General features: G+C 37.5%; 1 protein-coding gene across 1 annotated transcript in view; it reads right to left on the bottom strand.

Moving 5' to 3' along the window:
* SORCS2 (sortilin-related VPS10 domain containing receptor 2) overlaps positions 1-24,988 on the bottom strand; it is a 571,075-nt gene that overhangs the window by 41,192 nt on the left and 504,895 nt on the right. The window contains exons 14-16 of the mRNA XM_010583547.1: positions 14,674-14,750; positions 8,594-8,685; positions 7,017-7,124 (exon numbers count right to left, since the gene is read on the bottom strand). Coding sequence (XP_010581849.1) covers positions 7,017-7,124; positions 8,594-8,685; positions 14,674-14,750 — 277 coding nt within the window. The remainder of the gene's footprint in view (positions 1-7,016; positions 7,125-8,593; positions 8,686-14,673; positions 14,751-24,988) is intronic.

Below are 24,988 nucleotides of genomic sequence, written 5' to 3'. Positions count from 1 at the left end.
GGTTTGAATCAGAGTCATGAGAACCCCACATACAGGTGATACGGGCAATCTCAATGGCTCTATCTTGGATAACATGTCTAAATTCCTCTGGGCAGCACCTAAGCAAAGATGTCCAGGCATGTGCAAAAAGGCAGGTACCTGAAATTCTTTATGGATCTAAACCTCAATATCCAACAGTGAGTATGGGTAAGGAAACGGTTAATTATTTTAAGGAAAAGGTTAATTATTTTAACAACTCTCAGCCTGTCTCTTGGGAAGTATTTGTTTAAATGGAAGCAGTCACAGAGCTATGCTAAAAAGTGGTATTTAGATCTTGTTCCCCATATAAGGTTACCCTTCCTGTAGTAAATCATATTAGTAGGAAATACAATTGTCAGTGAACTTACTGTACTGTTAAAATATTTTAACTGTCACACTTCCCTGATTATTTTTATAACAGAATTGCAATTTCAGATTGAATACTTAATCCACTTTACCATTCACTAGATATCAGAGGCCATTTATATTAAAACAGCAGCTGCTTTCTCAGTTGTCTTTTACGTAAAAAGAATAGTGTGTTAGAAGTTTCTTGTCAGTTTATGGTGAGCTTCAAGAGCCAAGTCCTTTGCTTCACTTAGACCTTTACTACAAAAGATGACAATATAACTGAAAAAGCAAATAAATATGACAATCTTCTTTTTGTTTTGCCTGTTGCAGTTCATATTATTACAGTGCCTTTGAACATAGAGCAAGACACGTGACCTCCCCATGTCAAAATCTGTAAAGAAATTACTAAATTGAGGGAGTAAAGTGATGAGGTTGTGGCATGGAATGATGCACTTTATCTCTAGTGTAAGCACCGCCAATAGGTAGTGTTCTCCTTAACTCACAGAAGCAGTAACATTTTTAATGAAAGATTTTCCAAGGGGATATGGGTTGGAAGAGCAGGTTAGCCATGACTATGTCCTACAGTGCTATTTAAAGCCTACCATTTTCAAAAAGAATATGACAGATGAATCTTTACAGACATGCTTTCCTTCTAACAGTTGTCTCTGCTTCCTTTATACTATTGTAAAATCAACAAAAACTAGGTGAGTCAAAGGGTTCATACTACTAAAATGGATGAAAGTAATGCAGAATTCAAGCTGCAATCTGTTACACATCAAGATTATAATTCAGGATATTTTTCTAATTCCCCAAAAGAAGGTAACAGAGGTCACATTTTCAGTGGCCTTCCTAAATTGCAACTACAGAAATGATGAATGCTTCCATGTGCAAAAGCAGACACCTGCTTACATAAAACAACTGCACATAAACAGTGCTTGTGTACACAACAGATCATGTGCAAATATGCTGAGACACTTATGATTTAAGTGCCTTAAACTACAAACACATGCATATAGTTAATGCACTAAAGAGTAGGTTGGTGGTTTGGGTTTTTTTTTTTTTTTTGGTTTGGCTGCCAAAGTGAAAAATGAGGGGAGGAAACAATTTAGTTGAAATTGAACCAAAATATGTTTTTTCATTGTTTCCTGCCCCCAAAAAATAATAATTGCCATTCATTCTTTATGCCAAAACATCTTGGTTTCAGCTCTTTTGGGGAAAAAGAACGGAAATGAATGCTGAGGTTCTGAGAAGTGCTGGGGAGGAGCAGGATGAGTGTGTTCCCATTTTATCCAGAAGCTCAGTGGCTCCATGATGTTTGTGGACTACCTCCAACATTTTTTTCCATCTATTTGGTAAATTCCTGTCCAAGAACAACCTTTTAACATGTGAGCTGTTTGGAAAAAAATTGCAGATTTCATGCCTAGCCTGATGCCCTATGGAGAAGTAAATACAAGGTGGATAGTGAGCAAAATGGATTAATTTAAAACACAAACATATGACATTGTAGAGGATAGCTTTACATCATTCACATCATTCAGCTCTCCGCTGTCATCCTACATAAAGATTGAATTAATTTGGGATACTTACAAAATTTTAGAATTAATTCATTAGCTAAGATTTTTTTTTTTTCTCCTACTAACATATTTAAAAATAGGGTCTCTTTTGTCACAGGTAGGAAATTCTTCATTCAGACTTCACTTGGCAGAGCCAGAGTAAATAGCCTATGGTCACCTAAACTGTGGCTCCTTCATTTTGAGAGCAAGATACAGCAAAATGGAGTTCAAGACCTCACCCAAAATTAAGTATAATGTTTGAACAATTGTATTGTTGGCCTAGGTTTCTAATGTCTACCTCATCAGCAGCATTTATTAGAATTAGAAACTAAAATGGAACTGAGAGAAGAGAAGTTAGAGCACTGTAGCTGCAGGCACTCACTCTGTGACAGGGGCTCAAAATGACACAAAGACTCTTTCTGAATGAAAAAGTCACATGTTGCCCTTTCTCTGTCCTTCTCTCCTCCTTTAAATAGGGACAAGGTGATAAAAGATTCTTACAGGACCTGGATTCCTAACCTTTCAGTTCCTCTTATTCGGATATATTTCCAGGTCTGCCCTCAAAATGTACTAAATATGGTCTTTAGCAAGACACTGAAAGCGTCATGTTCACATGCTTCTGAATATGTTATGAAAACTTTAGGGAAAGAAAAGAAAAGAAAAAAACCAAAGCTTTACCCACTGAACTTCTTTTGAGCAGAGGGAGAGACAGAGGCAGTCCCATGGTCTTGGCTCCAAGACTGCAGGTTGGCAGTGACACCAGAACGCATTGACTCGCTCTGCTAACGTCTGTGTCCACAGTGATGTCAGCAAAAGCATTAGACTTGCCACTAAACAGACATCTGTATATCTGGATCACTGGTATCTAGACTAGATTGAAACAGAGTAACCAGTTCGCTTTTTCAATGCTTTTTCCACCATTCTTTTCCTGTCTTTCTGTATGTTTCCTCCATCTATTGACAGACGGATATGTTCCTCGTTATGCGGAGAGCAGAACAACCATTTCATAACTGAGCAATGCTTCTCAAACAAAAGATTAACTAACTCTGCAAATAAAACCTAGAATTTGCCTTGGGAAATCAGCTATTCTCTTACATAATGAGGCTTTATCTACCATTTATCTACTTTTTTTAAGGGTCACGGTATGAGAAAGTTAGTAGTGAAGAATTCACAACAGAGAAGGACCTCCACCCAGTAAGATCCTCAAAGACAACAGAAAAGGTAGTGTGCTGCCATGTGTGGCACAACAATAAGCCCCACAAACTACATGTAATGTTGACTGTTACTGATGTTGTTAAAGGTGAGGCTGACATTCCTAGCAGAATCCACAGTTGCAAAAACCCAGATGGTTCTCCCTAATATCTAACACCTGTTAATATCATATCCACCTTGTTTTGATTAAGTTTAAACTAGACTATTTTCTTGCTTCCATTATCACCTAGGAACCCAACAGGAACACAACAACAGACTTTCGAAATAGCAAAATGCACATGCAGGAGTTCTGCGGTTCAGAGATATCATAAAGTTCCCAGCAGCATCTTAAACTGTTACTCTATGAGACCTTAGAAAAAAAATCCGTCTGGAAAAAAATACAATTACCCACAAGGAAGATTTTGATTCTACCACCTGACAAAAAGAAAAGCAGTTCTTTTATGTAACCTCTTATTGGCCTTTTAAAAGGGGCCATGGTCTGCAGTACCACGGTTATTGTGCCTGCTGGGTTTACACTGCAATCTAAATAACCTGGTTTGGGAAACACTCCCAGGAGCTGAACTGTGATTTAGAAGTCATTTTAACAGGTTTGAAACTTTCATTATATGAACTACTTCCTCTGAAGAGGAACATCAATATTTCAGACACACAAAAATTCTTCATTTTTCCACTGAGTTAGGCCATTACTCAATCCAGCGTTATTAAGTAATTTTTCCCAAATATAATATATGAAGTATAACACTGGGCTGCAGTAACTTTCATTCTTAAAGAATTTAGAACAAAATAGAGCCTGCTAGACCATGCACTATTTTGATGCATATATATCAAATAGCTGTGAAAATTTCTTAGCAAACCTTACTTATTCATTTAGCAATAAATGGTGGATTTGAGCTCTTCATTTAGAAATTGATTTTTAAACAGATCGAGTTTCCTAAACTTCATGAATACTTTACTGCTTATCTTTCCTAACACTCTTAACTAGGTCTATTTAGAAATTGATTTTTACACAGAATGAGTTTCCTAGAGTTTTTCAGTACTTTACCACTTAAACTCCTAAAAATCTTAAGTAGGTCTATTTGCAGAGTGCAATGGAATAAAATATGTTTTCCTTGGCATTTGAGTGTACATATTTTGAATACTACAGGGGATTTAGATGAATGATTTAGATTAATGTCGACTGGCAGATGACAATTCAGTTTTATGAAAACTTTTGACAAGTCAACATTTGTTTTTTCTCCGTTTTGGAGAAAACGCAAAACTTTCTGCAATGAAGATTTGAGGCAACCAGGTTCACATTCCCCTGCTCCTTCAGTGAAGCTTACCAGACCAATTCATTTTCAAGAAGTTAGGACAGAATAGGAACGCAAATGGAAGCCCCTTACAAGTCAGGTCAACGTTTCAGTCACCATGCTGCAGAATGAGAAATCTCTCTTACACACAGTGTTACCAGGTCCCTTAATGTCTTTCCCAGATAATCTTTTTGTGGTTTGGTTTTATTTTTAATAAAGATTAAAAACCTTGACGGAAATCCCTAAGCTGACTTCAGTGGAACCAGGATTTTAGCCTACAGTAATAGCCGCTTTCTGTACAAGTAAAATACTCTTTGACTCTGTGAGTTTATTCTAGAAGCTCTAAATGAGATAATGCTTGTTCCACAATTTTGCTGTACACTTTTTCAGTTATTACCTTCCTACTTCAGAATTGTGCTATCTCTCCTAATTTATGCAGATTTTGACATTGGACTGTATTCAAAGTCCTTATTCAAATAACCTCCATACGAAAGGGAGAAAATTAAATTCCTGTACAAGTAAAAAATGTCAGACTAGGTCCTTAGTAATGGATTTGGGGATTCCTTGGGGTGAAAGACACTACTAATTTATTTCCATTACCATACACAATTTCATCTTACCACATTCTACCCAGAAGAAAAAACACTTTTTATCTAATAAAATGGAAAAGATGGCACAGTTGATTTTTTTTTTTCCAGGGAGTGTGTATCAGTGGATGACATTTCTCAAAAGCAGCAAATCACTGTAGATTGTCATGCACAGCAACTCAGTACAAGCATGAAATTTTGAAAGAAAATGACCTAAGCCAGACAGAACGACAAAAGGTCTTGATGTAAACTCAGACAGAGCATCATGGGGCATACAACGTCACCCTGAAAGTAAAACCCAATCAAAAGCAGTAGGAGAGACAAGGAAGCTGATAAAATGGCAACAAGGAAACACATACTGCAGGTTTATTCTTCTCATTATCTTTAGAGTCTGGGAGGAAGGCTGCTTGTCTTTTCAAGGCCAGTCTGTGATAGAATGTGTTTGATGTCTTCCATGTTCAGCAGAACTAGCTGCAAAGTAAGATCCTACAAGCCTGGCATTGAGGTGCTGGAGTCAGACTCTTGTTCTGCCGTTAGAAACACACAAGTCACATGATGCTTTTTTGTCAATCTGGGCTCACGTACCAAATCTAGCTACAGTTTTATGTATTTCAGATGGATGATTTCAAAAAGGCATCGTGTTTTACAAGAGCTCTTTAGCCCATTCAGCCAGATATTTAAATACATCTTCACAAAATCACTGTTTTTAATGATATTTTAGAAAAAAAAAAACCCAGAGCATATAGTAATCACATATCATTTTATCTGCCAGTAAGTACAGTTTAGGGTAAGCTTTTGATCCCTCTACTTCCACTGAAATCAATAGAAATCCTTCATTCAGAAGTGTAAGTATCTCCGTGTGGCATATATTATATGATAAAAAAACCCTATACTTGAGAGAAGGGGAAGATGGTGGGATAATACTGTTCTTCCCAGGTCATATATGTATAATGGAGGATAAATGGGACAGTGGAGAAAGAAAGAAATAACTAACAGAACAAATTCACCTCTGTGCAGTACAGTGTTATGAACTTGGCGCAATGCTTTTAAGTACATTGAGTAGGATTTCTGTTTTGATGAGGATCCTTTACACAGCTCCATGCTGGGCTATAAGCTGTTTGGGTTTTTTCCCCCCCCTGGGGAAAATGCTACCGGTACATGTCAAAGGCAGCTCTATTTGTAACTCCTAGGAGAAAAAGCTTGTCATGAACACACTGAGCTCCAATATAAAGGATTGCACAAGCTGTTCTGATAGGAACACAGGTAACAACCTGCACATCCCTGAGTGCACTCCCCTTTCCTGCTGCAGTCAGCATGTGCCTTTCTCCCTAATTGGACAGGTGTTTTTTACTCTCAGACACTTCTAAAATATTAGCATTTATCCTAGAAATGGAGCAAAACCTGCAGCTCAGATCCAGATGTCCTTGGCCCTTTGGAAAAAGACAGATAAAAAGGGGCCTGAGATGCAGAATTTGGTTATTTTTAACTCTATTCACAGCATCTGCCTCAGTCACTGCACAGAATAAAAACGTGTATTTGTTAGCACAGTGTTTGGTTACACAAAGTACTGCAATGCTTGTTACCAGGACAACAATATAGTTTTTTACACTGTGAAGACAATCTTTACAAGAAGAAAGGACAGATATTTAACATTTTTTAAGTCTGCCTAAGAATCTATAGAAAACAGAAAAAATGCAGTAATTAGTTATTTTTTTACCTACGTTTCTCTGATTTGTATTTGCAGTCCTATTATTCCACTCTCCCTGGTGGTAACTTTGCGAAATTTCACCTGAACATAACACTTCATGTTTACAATCTGAAATACTGCACTCAAGTAATTTTAAAGACAGGTTGCATACTAGGGCTTGGACGTCAGTGTAAGAGCCTCCGTGACTGCAAGAAGCAAAAGCCACTGACTCAAGAACTATGTCAAACATCCAAAATTTAAAATATGCTCAAGTGCATAAGCAGAGAGAGCCCTGAAAAAAGAGATAAAACCAGAAACTTACGTCATGACCAGTGTCTCATCTCCAGGTTCACTGAGTAATCCATCTACAAAGACTGAAGTGCTGGTAAAATTATGCGTACTCCAAGTCTGGCCTTCATCTATGCTGAACCTGTAAAAAAGCAGAAATGGTTTTAATTTACAACTGTTATTATACAAAACAGAATTGATTAATTAAAAAAAAAATCCCCTCACTACTAAAGCCCAGGATTTATGATCACCAAAATACAATATGCCTGGACAGTATATCATATTAATGTGATCTTTTTCTCAGCAATGTATCCAGGGGCTCACATCTTTAGAAGGTGTATAATAAATTTGCCACAACAATGGAAATTCTCAGGCAGATAAAAACTGAGGTCTGTCAACAAACTGTCTTGCTACCTTGTAGGTTCAAGAGCAAGTTAATCTACACTTCATTCTTTCTAGTAGTCTCTGAGCTAGACACCTGTTAAGCAGAGGTCAGTGAAGCATGGGAGCCAAACAGCCCAATTGCTAAAATATGTGGGAGGTGCGGTGACTGCAGGCACCAAGATGATGGCCCTTCACAGCTGCTACCATCCACTTAAAAATTTGCAAAAGATGCTGATGAATTGGCAAAACATATTTCAAATATTCTGTGCACCCAAAATTTATGAATCAAATTTTCTTCTCTACATTTCCTCCAGGTCTTTTGGATAGTAGGTTTATGATGGCTTTCACCCTAGCTAACCAAGTACATAGCCTAGTTCCTACTAGTGTATACAGTATTATGTAAAAATGAACCACAAGTGACGAAGATCTCTTATGTTTTTTATGCCAAAGATGATAGTTCTGTATGCCACTATGTAAGATTACCATATTTTGCTTCAGTATTATGCAGTTTAAAACTTGGTATTTTATGACAAAATGCTTTGCAGAAAACCTTTCCTGCCAAACAAGATGAGAAGGCCATTTGCTGCATTATCACTATAGGACAGTTTCTATGCACAGTACAGTTAATTTGTGCATAAATGTCTCAGATGAACTGAGCTTTTTGCATACTGTGTTACACAGCACATAAGGACACATAAGTCCTTTCCCCATTGGCTCCCAAAGTCTATATTATATTGCTCTTGAGAGAGCAACTCAGGACTATTCTCCAACATCTTCATTCACTGTGGCGCTTGGAAGGGACAGAGCTTTATGAATGAACAGTATGAATAGTATGAATGAACTATCCTGACTGGGTACCTAAGCCACATACGCATCTTAGGTTGAGCATCATTGCCATATACTGCTGGTGCGACCAGTAGCAGATAACAATCATGCTGAACATGGCTTGTACTGTAGAGTTCCAGGATAGCCTTTTAAGCAAAAATACCTATACTGATGCCAGAAAATTTTATTATTATTAATACGTTATACCACGGTACTTTCAGCACCATGAAGTAATCTTTAAGAAAACATCCACCTGCATTTTGTTGACTTAATGAATGATAAATTAAGCTGACTCCACCTGCATTTCATACATGATGACACTAAAATGCTCATCGTAAATTCTGAACTTTGCCTTAAGTCTCAAATACACGATAGCTCTACTCTAATTGACTGTAGGATTACTTGAGTATTTTCAGAGGGATAGAGGTGTCTTTGATGGCCACAATAACTCCACCATGGTCCAGGTACAAGATGTGGTGCTCTTCTTCAAAGACCTACAAGTCAGACAAAAAAAGGCCAGCTAAGGAAATGTACAAACCAGCAGAAATAAAATGTATGAGCAAACCAGGATTAAAAGACTTCTATGTTTTATAATGTCCGCACTTCAAATTGAAAAGGACATAAAAGTCAGTTTAACTCTTATATTTCTCGCAGCTGTAAAAGAAAAGAAAGTTAAGCAGGTGAATCAGAAAATGTTCAGGTTCAAATCACAGTCAGATTAAACTGTCTGAAGTGATTTTAGCCCAAGCTTATATTTCTCACAGTATGCATTCTGCATTCCTTCCTATTATATATCACCAAGTGACCTATCACCTTACTTTGGTATTTGCCATATTCTGTGTATCTTGCAGAATAAAATGTTTTGTAGTCTAATTCTAAGAAAAATAGGAAAAGTACTGCTGTCCGTGACTTTCTCACATGTTCTCCAGACTCTACAGAATTTGAAATAATTGGTGCAAGCATGTTTTCTGCATTTCCAGTGTCAATGATTTATTTAAATTCAAACTTTATGTGATCTCACACAGAGGCCGCTCTGAGTTCAGAACCAAAATACACGGAATATTGATTTAATGGTATAAAGGATTCAAAATTTCCTAAATTATTTTCATTCATTTTCTAGAGGTCATCAGCAGTACTAAAATAAATGAACAGGTAGATATCTTCCCTTTTTTACATGTGAAATCTGTTTTAAGGCAGGGTTTACTCACGTTATTAACCTGTGAAAGTTCATTTAACATAAGAGCAGGTGATAAAGTGAGAGTTACTACACACACTTAGCAGTTAATAGATGAACATGCAGCCGCCTACAGGCTTTGACAAAGCAAAGGTGAAAAACATAAAGGTTAGCTTTACTTTGCCTTGTGAATGAAAAAACCTGGCAATACTAAATGCTTCTTTTTTTGACAATACTTAATGCTACATTTAGAGGATTTATCAGTAAGACTGAAACAGAGGTGGGAGAAAAGTATCTTACAGCACATTCACAATTACTTCAAAAATAATAAGCATTTAATTTGGGTTCAGAATTTAGTCTTCCTCTCATCTAGTGAGAGCCTATTTTACGGGAATCCTAGGGCTTCAAGTGTCTGATCAGCTTTTCAGTGTTGCCAATTTATAGGCGAAACCCTGATATGAGGCATTTACAGTCCTATCTTCTTGTTCCACACAGCTGCGTATTTTAGAAGAGAATTCAGTAAAGGATAGACATTAATTTAGATGCACTTCAAAAGGATGAGATTAGCTGGAGTCAGATAAGCAAGCAGAGTTTTGATCCTCCTCTAAACTTTGTTTGAACTTTTGCTCAAATCAAAATGAAATGATATATGCTGGGACACAAAGTCTCCAAAAGCTTCACCATCATACTGAAGATAATAAGCTGGTATGTGCATCACTTTATCCAAATTAGGTTTTCCCAGAAAAGCACCATGGCACTTCCTCATAAACCATTTCAGTACCCCAGCCTTACCCTACATCCACTTGGCACACTATGAAGCACAGAGGATACATTACAGGCACATTAATGCCATCTTTATATCATGCTCTTCTCGTACACGGTTCAAATATTTAAGAATGAAAAATGTATGACATTCCTGATGAAAGTAAATCTTCATCTTCAGTACATTGAAAAGAATTAACGATTTCATGCCTGTGGAGTTCAGCACAAAAGTAAATATTTCTGTCTACTTTCTAGAAACAAAACCAAGACAATCAGTTTGCAAAGGATTTAGGCAAAGATGGTCCTGGTGTCAGAGCTGAAATTCGAGCCCAGGATCAAGTGATATGTATGTTCACAGTCAGCCACGAATTCTGACATATGACTCTCCACTAACTAAAGTCAGGTAATAAATTCATTACAATCCTTACTGGTAGCCAGCAACTACAGAAGTAGATTCTTATAACCTATTTCTATGTTTTTTCTTTCTGTAATTTTTGGAGCATGTTATATGCTTTACAATTGTAATGTCAACTTCTTTTCTCTCCCTCTCTCCCCTCCATCTGCTCTCCATGTTTTTTCCTGTGTCTGTCCTAACAACTTCAGCAGCTATTTCAGGCCAGGATATCTGTTGGGAGAAATTAGGAGAGCTCCATGAATTCAATGAAAACATGTTTAAATGAATCTAGAGAAATATACTCCACACAATTTTACTCTGAGATATGTAAGTTTCAAAAGTAACCAAAAATGCCCAAAGTCACTTGCTTCTCTCACAAAGTGACATCCATTTGTAAATTCAAATCTGGAAACAGAAGTTTTCCTACACAGAATAAGCCAGTTGGACCTTCCCAGGGGTGAGGCTGGGATTGCAGCCTTTCCTGTTGTGCTTAAAGGTGTTACCATCCATCTCTTAACGATGTCTGCAGAAAAACAAGTAGTCTTGCTTAAACAAATGTTTTCCAAATTGCTTTGATACAAAAGGATTTGGCATAGAGAAATAATATTCCAACAAACAAAGCACTGGACTAAAGCTCCAGAGATCTGGATTCTGTCCCTAGACATACAACAGACTTTCTGTGTAACCTTATTAGCTTAATTGGGCATTTTGTTGCTACGCTAGCTACTTTGGTAGCAGATCAAATATGAAAGGTTTTTTGTTGTTTCTCCTTTTATTTAAGCCTTTTCTTTTGAAAGCCAGACCTTTCTCTTACTCTGTTTGCCCTATTTCAAGCACAGTGTTTTAACAGATGCTGTTGAAATAGCAAAGGGAACCATAACTGTGAACAGAAATCAGTTTGTACAGTATCTATCTGACTGCTATCATGTTCATTAACATATTTTATGATATTGTTTTCCTCATGTAATAGAGAAATCTTCTAAATAGACATATCTGTCCCACAAGTTCACCTCAGGCTACATCTTCGTCGTTCACTTAAGATGATCGAAGCCCACATAGCTCATGATAATGTCAAGGTGAGACTATCTTCTCCTACAGGCCAGATCGCTGCTGTTGCATGGACATTCAAGCTACTTGTCAATCAGCTCCTAAACTACTGCTATTTACAGTGCAATGTTGTACAATACATAGTCACAAATTTCAGCTTGCCTTAAAATGCTACGCAGGGGAGCGATGGTTTCAAGAGATACTAATAAGTAGCTCAGGCATTGTGCAACTGAAAGGCAGAAGAACAACTGGAGCAAGCCCAAGTGGTATTGTGGCTACTTATAATCACAATCCTTATGTTTTCTTTTCTGTTTATCACTAGGATTTACTTAATTTCACAAAACTCTCATTTGGTCATTTTTATTTCTACCTATAAACACTGGTTGTATATCCTACTATAGTAAGTCTTCCTGAACTCTCATATGACCTTACCATATGCAAGCTATGGAAATAAAGGTTCAGTTGAAATCATTTAAGTGTAGACAGCCGGTTAAGAAATTATGGAATGAAAATGATCAGTAGATTGTTGTTAAATTGAGAATGTATTGCACATTCAGGAACTCAGGGACTGGTCCCAGTTATGAATCACAAACTGAATCTGAGTCAACAATGTGATGCCAGTGTAAAGAAGACAAATCTGAAATGAGGTGCCAGTAATGTCAAGACATCAAGGGCAATCATTTAATTCTGTTTAGTACTGATAAAATTTGTAATTTTGCATTCAGTTTTACCATGCTTCAGGAGAGGGATGTCATATTAGATAGTCCAATCAATGAGCAACAAAAAGGAAAAGCGCTTTAGAAATTTGATCCATTAGGAAAATCAGTGGATTTGAGTTTGCTGTTTTCCAAGAAGAAAAGCCCTATACTCTGGGTAGACATGAGAATCATCTTTCAACATCTGAAAAGTTATTGAAAGGTGACAGAAAACCACTCCTCTCCAAAGACAAGAAGAAATCAACTTATCTTGCAGAATTTGTGAAACTGTGAGAACAGCAAAAAGCATAGTAGGCTTACATTAAATATTCAGAAAACTCTATGAAGAATGGTGAAACACCAGGTAGCCAGACTGCAGAATCTCCTACAGTGAACGATTAACAAATAGGTCTGGCAAACCTGTGTCAGAGATGTTCCTAGTACGTTTGATGTCTCAGAGCATGCAGTCGAACTACATGATCTTTCACCTTCCTCCCAGTCCTATATTCCTATGAACCATTACTGCTATTATTTCAGGAAAGCTTTTAATTAATTCCTTGAACTGCCTTTTCTCCTAAGTCTTTTATATTTACTTTTCTGCCTTGCTCTTTCACTCTGTGCAAGCACAGACTGCTCATCTTCTAGTCTGTAGACAGCTCTGCAACATCATGTGTGGCATGTGAGAAAGGTGACAGGCACTCGGTAATGACAACTGCAAAGTTTCCAAGTCAGTGACTTAAACCCACCCGAACACGAGCTTTGCTCTGCTTCTGCCAGCTCATGAGATCTGTAATTAACTGTCTAAATAATTCCTGTATCATCTAACTGAAGCCTTGTCTTTTGTTGCATGAGCTCCAACAGAGAAAGGAAATGTACCGCTGTCCTCCGGAAGAACTGTTCGATCATGAACAGTGAGGCCATAAAATAATCCACATTTTCATTCTGATCACAAATATTAGGATTGAGTAAGCTCTTTCAAAGGCTTTGTAGCAGTTCTAATTAAAGCAAAGCTAGCAAAGGTGTTTTTCATTTTGACTGTCATAATAAGGGATCAATTTGTGGTTGGTTTTGCAGCATGAATAGTCATCTTAAGGTCAAGTTTCATCACATATCATTTGTGTGAGTGTCTCACAAATAAAAAGCAGCAAAAATATGAATTTGATCCCCTTTGCTCTTTTCTTATTACTTTTCACACCAGAAAAAAATATAGAACTTTGGCAAATGCTGACAATAAATTATTAGAGAGGCCTGTATGACGTATTAGACAACACAGTACCCACTGTAAATCCTGGAAGGCTTTTGCATTTAAACACTTATTTATCTTATGCTAGATTTCAAGAAGGCATTTGGCAGAAAATTTTATCTTTTAAACCTCAAAGGACATTATCATGACAAAATTAATGTATTTCTTTTAAAAAGTCCTTCTGTGGAGTATTAATGGCACCCCACAATAGCAATAGAAGAGACTGTCTGTATTTTCCTCTTTTAATCTCTAACTCCCCAAGCTCAGTAACACTAGTGAGAACATTTTCACACTTGTTCTCTAGAAAATAACACAACTTAATTTTATTTTAGCTGAACACTAAACCAGTATTTTAACTGAAATTAAATTATTTTTTTACACACTTTGGTCCTTTGAGGGTGTTTTCTTTTCCTCCTGGATATACATTATAAGTAGATTCCAGATCATATTGTGTGTTGTTGCTATATACACACAGAAAGAAAATATCCCCATGATTAAGCATTGCTGAGATAGAGCAATTTAGGAAAAAATACATAATAAAGGTGCAATGCTTAAATTGACACTAGGCATTGGAAGCAAAAGACATCCAGAATTCAAGTGGCATTACAGCGACTACATGACTGTTCTTTATTTAATACTTTGGTGTTTGTAGTCCCAGAATTGATTAAATCATACTAACAGACATTAAAAAAATGTATTTTTTTTTAAAATCTCTTTTTGCTTTCTCAGTTTCAACGAAGAACAAAGTTTAAGCTTAAATATCAGTTTTCAGACTATGAAGCAGAAGAATTTCTGCCTTTCTACCTAAACCATGTCTTCTAGCTTGGAATATTTGCAAGATCTAGGCCAGGTCCACTTCATCATTAGCATAAGCATATTACTTAAATTATTAAAAACCTAAACAGACTCTGGTTTTTATGCAAGGTATTTATAAGACCTTTAAAGACACCAAAATACTGGAATTTCAGCAGAACCTGACAGCCCAGCCAATCTGAGTTTTGCAAATTACCTTCTTAATCTCTCCCAGTTTCCAAGTGAAATGCGGATAATAATAGCCACCTCTCTCAAAAGAGTGAGTATATAAAGATTAGTTAAGCATTATAAAATTCATCCCATTTGGTACATTAAAATTAGTTCCTTGTGCCTTTGATGATTTCTGTTTCCTACCTGACGCCACGTCTTCCCACAGTCAGATGTTATGTACATCTCTTCTTTATACTCAACCAGCTGGGACCCCAGGTTACCTGTCACGAAACAGGAGGAAACAAGGGTTGCATCCACATGAACAAGAGAGATTGGGTCTAGTCCTGATGCCAGACAAAGTAAGTTTCCAGGTCAGAGCAAGAACTAAACGCAGATGATCAGCAGGCTTACTTTATTTCTGGTAGCACCAGATAAATCCTTTTAAAAACATATATGTACACTTCTAGCTTCTTCCTTTATGTTGCTAGCTATCCAGAAGTGGGAGCAATGAGGCTTAATTCTAATACTGAAATGCAGAGGCCAAACCAACATTTCAGTTCTGTTGCTGCATGCTGAAAAATTATTATAAAAGAACACATATTTAAGATGTAAGTCTGAAGCGTCCATAAACTCAGAAGCCATACCTTAACTTTAATCACATTTTGTAAAATTATTCACCTTGAACTTGAATTGTTAAAATAAAAAATGCTTTACCTGTAAGACTTTATGAAGTGGTAGCAAAATCTAGAATCTGGAGAAATATGTAACACTGAAAAGAGGGGGCAGGGGCGTTGAAAAAGTGCGTAAATACAGAAGAACCTAAAGCAGAATTACTTGATTTACCTAAATATTGACCAGGAAGCTACTGAATATTTTGACATAAAGCACTGAGGAGCAGCAGCTAGCATTCAGATTGCTGCAAAGCAAACAGAAGCGTTAAAACAAACCTGTGGAAGATGATCTTGGTGGATGCAATCCCAAATACTGACATCTCCATCTTTTAACATGCAGTATTCTGAATAGAAAACTATTAAACAACCAGGCAGTTTACAGTGTTCTAGGGGAGAAGCAATCATGGCACAATATTCCTTCTAAATGAAATCCTCCAGGGGATTTTGACTTAAATATATGGTTTGTATGTTTTTACAGTAGAAATAAGATAAAAGTTATCAGATCCTCTTAAGCAGAAGAGACGAGGAAAGAAAACACTTGAGATTAGGATAGTAGTATGAAATTTCACTTGTGTGTTTTATAAATAGCTGTTTTTAACCACCAAAACAGACCTGTTTATGCAGAGTGTGCTCACTAGTCCTGAAAGGCTCCTGAGAGGAATGACAGCACCCACTGCCCAAAATACAGGCTCTATTTGGACCATCAAGATTGCATGTGCTCCACTGTTTAATGGTATAACTATATTATTTAACCCTACATACGGCCTAGACAGGATTAGGATATTTATGTTGAATCAGGGAATTTATAGGTGTCAGTTCATTTCTTTCAACTGCATCTAACATTTCAGAAGATGCCACTGCCTCTCTTGGGTTTTCATCTTTCCAACCCCCTTCATGCTCTCTTGTTTATCAAATAATTCAGCACAGATTTAGTTGGCCATTTTGAAAGTACGACCCTATTCCTGTAGGCAATGAGGAGATTTGTTAAGGTCAGCACAGTATGGATGAAAGTGATGTGGACTGAACACACACTTAAGAACCATGCTCGTATGGATGAAGTAGATATAAGACCTGTAAGACTAAAAATGTGTCAAAACCAACTTAGAGTCAAAGTGCAGGGATGACCCTCATGACAACTATTGGATGTGACAGCAGTTGTGCCAAGCAGGAAGGAAAGAGAAACAGGTAACTGTGGAGTGAACAGCCCCTATTCTTTCCCTGCAAGCATCTTCATCTTCGAAAACCAGCCCACCCCGAAGTCAAGGACGGAGGCTGAGGGTGCTTGCCTGGCAGACACGCAGCATCACCCTCCCACCCCTCTGCCTGCTGACTTGCTCTGTGCAGCCAGGGTAACCAGGGCCATCATATGGCTTCACAAAAAGGTTATCATTTTTATATAAGGCTGTCTAGCTTTAAGAAACAAAGGCTCTACTGATACCAGCAATCAAAATGAAACCTCCGTGACGGAAATGACAGAAAGTTACAACCACACCATAAGTGTTAAGGACAAAGGACCATAAGCCTAACAAAAGTTTCAGGTTTTTTTAAGAACAGATTCAACTTTTGGTTTTATTCTGTCCAGTAGTCCTTGGAAAATTACATCTTTTGGTTGTAGCCATGTTGCATTCATTTAGGCAGATCTTCCAGTATAAGAGAAAAAACCCCATCAATTAAACATGATTAAATCGTCAATATTACCTAATGAGACAGTTTCAAAATGAAAGCTTTACACCTGAATTTAGTTGCATTTTCTCCCCCAAAACAGGTTTATTTAAATCTATTTGGTTAATGGCCATTTTGAACTTATTATCACTTTGCAGCCTAAAACCTTATGTAAGCAAAGATCAGGAAAAATGATCTTATTTTCCCATGTCTCACAGATTTCATCAGGAAGTAGGGCCAGGTCCCATCACCTTTGTGTAGCAAAGATTCATCTGGTCACAAGAAGGAGGTATGAATGAGAAATCACCTTCTCACAACTGAAGGAATGGAAAGAGTTGATTTGCTGTTAATACAAAACATATTTATTTTGCTATTCTTTCCTCTGCATAGTTTTTACCGGTACATATTTCTGCAAATAGTTATATTCTTGTGCTTCTGCAGTTACTCACAGAACTTTTTCTTTGGGATAGCTGTGGATATAAATATCTAAAGTATTGCTGTCAGTCTACACCCTTATTTGCACAGATACCTTTAACGAATGCATTGTTAGTTTTGCTCCTGGATAAATGCTGTTTATTCTACCTCTTTTCACCACTTACTGAAATCTACTTGCATGAGTAGGTCTTTATTTTGAGAATTACTATGGATCTGCACTTTAAAAAGTGCAGTGGCAAATTGCCTTAGCTAATGGAGAATTAGTCTGTAAACTAAACAGCATCAACTTGTGCTTCATTAGAAAGCACAAGCATTACCTTTTATATCCAGCTGATATGGTAATGACTGAAAGATATTAGCAACTGCTTTGTAATCGCAGATGTGTACCAAGACAGACAGGACTTCTCCTAATTTTCATTTTACCTTTATTGCCTTTTCTTGGTAAATGAGCAAAAGGAGTTGGTGGACTCCGCTATAATTACAGAGAAATTCCATTCTGTCAAAAACCACAACTGATGACAAACTTGGGATAGAGTGTACTGCTTTGGGAAAAAGGACTTCACTGCTCTTTGATCTTTGAAAGTGGTCCATCCCCAGGCCAAGAGTGAAAAAACAGAAGTGACGCATGCAGGAACTTCTCACTGCTGACATAATGTTCTGCGCATTAATGAAGGCTGTAATTTCCACTACTTCCAGATTTTTTAGAAGATGCAATTATATTACCTAATTTTGCATACTTTATACAGTCAAGTCTTCAAGTACATAAGAGAACCCTTTCTGCAAGTGAGGGTAAAACCTTTCAATTTAGTTTCAGTTTCCTCTGTGGGTACTGCAGACAATGTCTTGCTGAAAAACAGCGTCAGTGGATTCAGAAAGAAAAAAGAGGTGAGGGAGCAAGCAGGAAACCTGCATCACCAATGGAGACAGGGAGGCTCCTGCACAGCACAGGGGGTTATTTGCAGTGGGAAGCAGCCATGCAGCCAAATCTCAGAGGTGACAGGCAGAAGGAAATTTCCGTGGGAACACATAGGGGTGTGTGATGTGTTTGTTAAGCCAAGGATATCTTTGACAGCTGTTAGCCTGAAAAAGTAGAACTGGAATAAAACTAAGTCCTTCAAAGAACTTGGTGGACTCACCACAATTTTATTTGCAAACCTTTCTATTTAACATGTGTCACACAAGAGTTATGAGTTTTCTCTGAAGAGTCACATTGGTTTAACTTTATTTTTTATGTTCTAATAAAAAATAACTTCAAAGATTTGGGACATTCTGTTCTTTTTGAGATTTAAAATAAAGCGCATAATTTTAGGCTCTAGCTACCTCGCAGTGCGTCATGTTACTGGATTAAGCCACCTAACTAAACAAAGCACATTTAATAGCACCCTGTAAACCCCTTTACAACAGGTCTAATTCACATCAAATGAAATTTTAAAAATCCTGACATTAGTAACATTACAAACAACTGCAAAGTCACAGGAGCACTCAAAGTAGAGGTAAGACACCCTGAAAGTTTCTGTGCCGTACCTGAGGAGAATTATGAACCGTATTTGTTCTAAGTGTGGCAGCCAATTACACATGTGCACAACTGACATCACGATCAAGTGATACAGAAGGTGAAAAACAGCCAAATTATGCTCAGCCCCAAGACTGGAAGCTAACACTTACAGTGTGTAAGTACCATTCCCACCACGTGCTGAACTGTTTGGACTGTACTGCACAGCCACAAACATCAGTGTGCTGTTTGCCTTGCGAATCACACTAAAATCTGTGCTCCTTATTACAGCTGTAAATATCTGCAGTAACTCCTCAGGTGTGCCACCACAACATGGAAACTTTTCTGTCATTTTAGTGGGTCTGTATTACATCTCAAAATCCATCTGTGGTAACAAGTAAAGGTAATCTAATACACTGAAGGCAATTCAGGTTCATACTGAAAAAGTTACTGCATCTCAAATGGGTAATCAACTGCAGCCTTGTGCTGGTTTTGGCTGGCATAGACTTAATGTTCTTCATAGTAGCTAGTATGGGGCTATGTTTTGGATTTGTGCTGAAAACAGTGTTGATAACACAGGATGTTTTCGCTATTGCTGAGCAGTGCTTATACAGAGCCAAGGCCTTTTCTGGTTCTCACCCTGTCCCACCAGCGAGCAGGGTGGGGGGCACAAGAAGTTGGGAGGTGACACAGCTGGGACAGCTGACCCCAACTGACCAAAGGGATATTCCAGACCATAGGATGTCATCCTCAGCAGATAAATAGGGGAGAGGTTGGCTGGGCGGGGGGGCACTGCTCAGGGACTGGCGGGGCATTGGTCAGTTGGTGGTGAGCAATTGTTTTCATTTGCATCACTTGTCTTTCCTGGGTTTTATTTCTCTCTCTTTGTTATTTTCCTTTTCCTTAGATTTTTATTTCTTATTGTTATTATTATTTAATTTAAATTATTAAATTATCTCAACCCATGAGTTTTCTCACTTTTACTCTTCTTATTCTCTCCCCCATCCCACCCAGGGCAGGGAGTGAGTGAGCGGCTGTGTGGTGCTTAGCTGCCAGCTGGGGTTAAACCACGACAAGGCAATATTAGCTAGAGCTATAAATAGTATCATTTTAACATCACTTTTTTTAACATCATTTTTTTAATCTAAATGGCCTGAAAACTCCTTTGACATGACACAGAGTATTTTGCCATCTAGTTTCAAGAAGTTTTCCATCTAGTTTCAAGAAGTTTTGTTTGTTATACAGAAGCTCCTCAAGTTCGTCTTATATTATTTTATATTCTTTTTGTAGCTAAATGACAGGAACAGGAAAGAACAGGAAAGGAGACCCTTCAGTTACTGCTTCAACTTTGCTTTCTACATTTCTCATCCAATTTTAAATATATTGCTGTTGAAGGCATTTTTAGAGGTTCATACTTTGTCCCTAATAAAGGGATGGTATTATTGCAAACACCACACATAAATGAAATAAGGGAAGGCCAGAGACTGTCCTGCAGCCGAGGCCAGTTGGCATGACCCGACCATGTTCACACCACATAGTGCTCAGCCCTGTCTCTCCCCAGGTGGTGTTGCCATGGCCAGAAGATGTATTTCTGTGGGGTGTCGTGTCGTGTCCCCCCGTCCGTCCCCCCCCCCAGTTCAAATTACCTGAAATAACATGAGGGTTATGTTATAGGCCATGAAAATGGTGTTTTCATGTGATGAAACTGAGGATGTGTGCGGCATGCCCCCTGGTCATGATGGATGTGTCTGAGGGTAGAAGGCCAAGGTACGATTGTTTTCTTGAGCTCTGTAGGTTAGGAGAGGTAAACCTGGTGCTGTCTTGACCATAGCACTTATCATAAACAGTCTCATATGTGTGCCTTGCCCCTAAACATGGCCTGGGGGACCATATAAACCTGAATTGTTCTTAAATGCTTCCCCAAAGGCTTTTGTGACCAACAGAGCCAGGATACTGTGCTAGACGGACTCTTGGCCTGAGTTAGTATGACTCTGCTGTTGTTATGTTCTGATACCTTGCTTCTTCAATTTAGGAAACAAAAGGAAACATTTTGGCCTGCATTTTGGATTTTTTGGTTAAGCATAGTAATTTTTAATTTCTGTTACTTGCATCCTAATAAACCTTTTCAAACTGTGCTTTGGGATACAGGAATTCCTCTTTTGCTTTTTTACTTGTCCTGAGTAAAGGCTAATTTTAAAGTCACTGGGTAAAATTACACGTTCCATCCCCGCAGCGGTGCCAGTCCCAAAAACTAGAATACAGGGGTACTAACTACTGTTCAGCATAGTTCTTCAAGCTATTTGTAACTTTGCACATGCCAGTTTAGCAGTTGGTAGCACAGGGATGTGAAAGAAAGAGATGTATTTTAGTGATGACTGGTGGCCAGCCAAGCTCTCTGGAAACGTGGTATAGCTGTGAAAAACACATACAGGTCTCAAGAGTAATTATAAGTTTGTCTTTGCTCAGGCATTTTGGCAGGTTCCTACTGGGTCACACAAATATGGGAGATTAGTTTCATTTACAGTTTACTATTAATTTACATGTTTTAAGTGCTACTTATCACTACATTTACCTATATTTTTATACATGACTTTAGACATGCTTACTGTGAGAAGAAACAATCTCCATATGCAATACTTTGATAATGCTTCTAATATGGAAAATCTTTTCCAGCCACTTAGATTTAGCATAGAGGCAGACACCTACTCCAAAAAGAGAGATGTGCCTTGCCTAGATTACTGGTAATAAATACGGTCATAACATCCCTTCAGTCAATGCACAATAAGCAAAAATTTCATGGTTTGTAAACTTGTAGTTACAGTGTTGAACAAACATACAACCAATTTGTGTTTAAATGTCCCAGATCGACAGTTTTTGCCTGGCAAGCTGAAGATGTGTTCAGCTGAGGGCTAAGGGAGTCATTCATCCCATCAGAATGGGGGAATATGTTGACATAAGAAAAATCCAAGGGAATTGCAGGATCTTCGCTCCAAAATGCCCTGGGAAATGTTCAATCATCTCCCTGTTCCCTCATCCTTTTTATAGTGGCATCATGGTATGCTAATTTTGTGAAAAATGATAGAAATTTATCACAATGTATGCAATGTATTTGAGCCTGATATGACAAAAAGTAAACTGAACTTTTCCAGCACTTCCTCAATTCGTGTGAATGTGCAGAATTTACTGCTTGCTTGATTTGCCATCTGGATTGGAAGCTAAGCAGACGATTATTGTAAACTAGCACCTGAAAAATCTACACTTCTCTAAACATTTTTCATAGAAAAGTCCTTTACAAGTTTATAGTAAAAATTTACACATCAATTGACACACATTTCATAGCTGATGCTGTGAGAAATAGAAGCTGCTGCCAAGATTTAAATGCACGAAAATCAAATGTAAATGTAAAATCCTATTACATTTCTTAAATGGAGCAAAGCAGTTATTTAAAAGAACACTTTAATATGCAGCTATAAAATTTAATATTCTGTCTGAACAATTTTTATATATACATAAGCTAAAAATATGCATTCCTTAGAACTATTTATGCAACTTTAATAGAGTGGAATTTTTATTTGTAAGTATGAGTTTTAAAAGATGCAATTTTAACATCCTATTATTGCATTTTTCCCAAGTGCTCTAGGAGTTAATGCTGTTCACTATTTAATTATTTTTTAAATTAAAACAATATTCAGTAGTCTCTGTGCTCTGAGTTTCAACTATCCTTAAGTCACAGGTTAGGTTTTTCATTACCACAAGCAGCTGTGTTGTATGAGCTTCCTATAAAGTAGCCAAACTCCATGTTAAAGGGAATTTATTTTTTTTTTCCTTTTTGATTGATAGCCACACTGCCTTTATTGAGGGGATGAACTTCATGGCTCTATGGTTAGAAACTGTTTTCTAATGTCTAGTTCTTATCCATTTGTTTACATCACTTGTTTCTACCCCACGGTTACACTTTCAGGAAAAATATCATATTCTTTATTGCCCTTTCTTTTTCTCAGCTAATGAGGTTCCTCTTGTAAATGTTCTCTATTTCCATCAACTGCCAAGTAGTCCTTCTTAGCACCTGGTCCTGAAAATTGATGATCAGAATTGTACACATTCTTATTAAAAAGGTTGCTGTACAGTACTATGCCAGAGTATTAATATTTCCCTCTCTCCATTGGCAATTATTTACCTACTTTGCCCTCAGAATACATTTCCTTTTTCACAGCACAAGGCACTGATGGTTCCTAGACACACTGTGATCAACTGACATTCACAGATCTTTATCATCTTCAGTCATTTCCAGAAGATGTGCTCTCCCTAAATCTAACAGTAAAATTCCAATAGTGTGTGATGTGGCCCAAATAATCTGATTTCTGTATGTGCTAAGAGCATAGTACTTCTGTTGATTTGCATAGGATTATCTGTTTCAAGGATCACGCCAGAAGAAATTCAAACTCATTGTATGTATAGTATTTCTGATAAGAAGTGTAAGTTTACAAGGATATCAGGTTTGCCAGATAAGACTGAGCATGTGCACTGAATCCAGATGACCTGAGCATCCAAATAATGTAAATGTAAGTCAAAATCAGAGTTGATTCAGGTCGTCTCTTGGCAAGGGGATGCAGTTGCTCTTCAAGATTTTTAAGACTCCAAAATAAGTCTCCTGGCTCTGTTTGGAACTACATGACCTTCTGCCAGAGAAAGAAACTTCTGCACTACTCTTGGGCAAATTTTTCCCACTTTCACACCATTCCTCTGAGTTTTTTAGGCAGCTGCTATTAGTGAGCATGCCTCTCTACCATTTCCATTACACTATAGGTTGCTCCACCATCCAGTCAGATTTAACATATTAGTTCATTATTAATGATACCTGGATGTCATGAAAGACTCCCTCATGTTCATGTTGAGGAAAGCTCTTGACAAGTTTACCTACCTGGCATAGTAAAACAATGTCACAGTAATAAAATCTCACCCTATTCTAGAAAGGAATTAAGGGCAAAATACTCTTCTTCAACCTGCCATCCCTAATATGATCTCAGAGAACAGTGCACTTAAAAAGCCTCCACAAAACCCAACCAAAAGAAAACAACCCAACATCTCAACGAATATTGGTTCACCACATCAGATTATAATGCAAGGACAGAGGAAAAATGAAATAGAAGTAATGGACTAATTAATTAAACTTCATTGCTTAATTTGCTACCAGAAGGCATTCAGGTACAATATGATGAGGCTAAAATTAAGAACCCACATTAGAATAGGACTACCTTTATGTAAAAAGAAGATCCCTGAGATGGAAGTTATTTTTTGAAATATTGGAATTCATAGAATATGAATTAAAGACATAATAGAAATATATCTCCAAGGGCACTGTATAAATTCTTATTCTCATTTGTGTCAATAAAAACACAGCAGCATTTCACCAGGTAGGTCTGCCTCCAGTAAAATACTTTAAGCTCCATTTACAGTAGGGGGAAACTTGAAATCTTCAGTTATATTGAAGTAATGGCAGCCATCATTCTCTTTAAACACCAAATATGCTCACCTTGATATTCTCAGGAAATTTTCAGTTAGTAAGTTGTTTGTTTATAAGAGACTAGTGTAAGCTAAGGCAGAAACCATTATTGATTAAAAACAGCTACACTTTTACCAAAAGGGAAGCAGTACATGTATGTATTTCACCTAAACATAATCCATAACATAAAAATAAAATAATGCCATTTAAAAAAGCTCTTAGAACAGTCAACATTTCAATAATTTTGAAACAAAGAAACAGAAAATTAAATTAAATGAACAGATGAATCACAAGGATACAAAGTAAAACAGAGTTATGTGAATATTTTTCTTGATGAGTAGTCAACACTGCAATGGAATTTCTTTTATTAAATGCCACTTCACAGAACCATGGCTCCATATGTGTGTTATAATGGAGAAGCCACAACCAGCATTGTTCCCAACATAGAGACACATTTGCCTCTTTCACTTCATCTCTCTTCAGGCAGAAAGGAATTCATAAAAATTACAAGACAAATTATCTGTATCTAAGCTTAAAGAACAAAGGCTTGGCCACTGTTTACATCAGTTTATTGGATTTGCTGGGCTATTCATGATGCTGGAGGCCCTACACCCCACTTCCAGAGAAAAAGAATGCAGGACAAGTCCTTCAGCCACCATCACTCCTCCACACCACACTAATGGGGAAGGAGATATTACTACACAGCACAGAGAAGCATAATGTATCCAGGCGACTGTTACAGGTCTGTCCTAGAAG

This window comes from Haliaeetus leucocephalus, unplaced genomic scaffold, assembly GCF_000737465.1.
Source record: "Haliaeetus leucocephalus isolate CR32 unplaced genomic scaffold, Haliaeetus_leucocephalus-4.0 Scaffold906, whole genome shotgun sequence".
In the NCBI taxonomy this organism is placed as follows: domain Eukaryota; kingdom Metazoa; phylum Chordata; class Aves; order Accipitriformes; family Accipitridae; genus Haliaeetus; species Haliaeetus leucocephalus.
This window is presented reverse-complemented; position numbering and strand designations above follow the sequence as displayed.